This window comes from Nanorana parkeri, unplaced genomic scaffold (genome assembly GCF_000935625.1).
Source record: "Nanorana parkeri isolate BGI_ZX_2015 unplaced genomic scaffold, ASM93562v1 scaffold2079, whole genome shotgun sequence".
Lineage (NCBI taxonomy): Eukaryota > Metazoa > Chordata > Amphibia > Anura > Dicroglossidae > Nanorana > Nanorana parkeri.
Window position 1 is genome coordinate 129,354 of NW_017308347.1, and position 1,716 is coordinate 131,069.

The 1,716-nt window shown below is 48.7% G+C and overlaps 1 protein-coding gene across 1 annotated transcript in view; it reads right to left on the reverse strand.

The window, feature by feature from the left end:
* Window positions 1-1,716, reverse strand: part of CAMTA2 (calmodulin binding transcription activator 2) — an 87,849-nt gene that overhangs the window by 18,044 nt on the left and 68,089 nt on the right. Inside the window, exons 16-17 of the mRNA XM_018572585.1 lie at window positions 522-802; window positions 147-331 (exon numbers count right to left, since the gene is read on the reverse strand). Of these exons, the coding sequence (XP_018428087.1) occupies window positions 147-331; window positions 522-802 (466 nt within the window). The remainder of the gene's footprint in view (window positions 1-146; window positions 332-521; window positions 803-1,716) is intronic.

Here is a 1,716-nt window from a genome sequence, read left to right on the forward strand (position 1 = left end):
CCCCCCCTCATAGTTCTCCTTTAATAAAACATTTATTCTTGCAAACATAAGCAAAAACAGAATGCCTCCATAATTCAGGGAGTGTGTCTAAATTTAGGGAAGCCACATAAAATATACACAGGAAGTAGAGAGATCCGAGTACTGACCCATGTGGAGGTAAGCCCGGCATCTGATCAGCGGTATCCAGGTAGCTGGCCAGCCATGCCATCGTCTTGCTAAGGTTGCCCGATCTCTCTCTCAGCGGAACGGAGTCGGAGGCGGTGAAATCGTCCTGCTTGATGCGGTCCGGAGTGGCCTCTATGATCTGTTCTGCGAGGGTGACCATATCAACCTGGGACGAGGGAGAGTGGAGGCGATAGGGGGAAGGACGTGAGGGGCCGGAAGAGAGAAACGAGAGTGCGCATGAAGAAACAAAAAGGGGAAAGAAGAAGAGAGAGAGAGAGAGAGAGCAACAGATAAAACAGCATGGAAAGAGTGTGTGGGTTGGGAGAGCGGAGGGGGAACAAGGAACGAAACGTTACCTGCAGGTAGTCCCGGTTTTCTGTATCCTCTCTGTATTCCAGGAGATCCGCATCAACCACTCCAGGCGAGCCCAGGTACTGGCCTTGTTCCACCGGGTCCTCCAAGTCCCAGGAGGCAGCCCCCAGGAGCCTGGAATTTGGGGACGACACTACAGGAGCGTCCTGACTGCTCTCTGGGCTACAGTCAAGCGAGCCACGAAGAGCGGAGCTGCTGGAGTAGGCCGAAGTGACAGAAATGGAGCCGTCCGACACCTCAGAGGGAGACGGGAGACTGCTGAGACCTGACCAGAGAGAACAATCAGAAGATTAGAAAGTCACTTTAACCACTTGCTGTCCGGGGCATTTTCTTACTATTTGCGCACACGATACAATATACATTTTTGGCTAGAAAACAGCTTCAGACCCCCAAACAGTGGCGTAACAATCACCATAGCGACCCAGGCGGCCGCTATGGGGCCCGGGGCACAGTGGGGCCCGGCCAGATGCCGTGCGGGCCGCCTGGGTCGCTATGGGATCCTCTGCTGCTGGCTTTCACTGGCGGCTGAAGACGAACACGCCGCTGTTCAGATCAATTGGGTTGTGGTTTTGCTATGCGGCCCTGTGATTTCTAGTTACGCCCCTGCCCCCAAAAAATGATATCTGTTCTGAAAGCGGAGGCCCCGTCAAATGCTCGTTGCAATTTTTTACAGTCGCACGGTTTGCACAAATGTTTATCAAACCGGTATTTTTAGGAAAAAATAAACTAGATTAAAATTTAGTGCACAGAAACATATTATAGAACCCAATTTTTTGTTAACATATAAAAAGACGGGGGTCACGCCGGGTAAATAGATACCAAACATGTCAAGCCTTAAAATTGCATTTACCCGTGAAGCCGCAAAAAAAAAGTAAATACCCAAAATGTCCCATAGGGAACATTTTAAAGCTTTTACGGCTCATCAGTTTAGTGATTGACGGCTCTAGAATGATTGCTCTCACTCCGACGTTCGCGGCGATACGTAACATGTGTAGTGCAATTGTCGTTTTCGCACGTAGGCGCACCGATTCGTGTTTGCGTATGTATGTGCGTGCACGTGGGGGGCGGGGGACTTAAAAAAGTTTTTTTGCATTTTTTTCTTTTTCTTTTATGTTACTTTAATTTTTATAACTTTTAAACACTTTTTTTTTTTTACACTAACCTTATTGCTATCACATG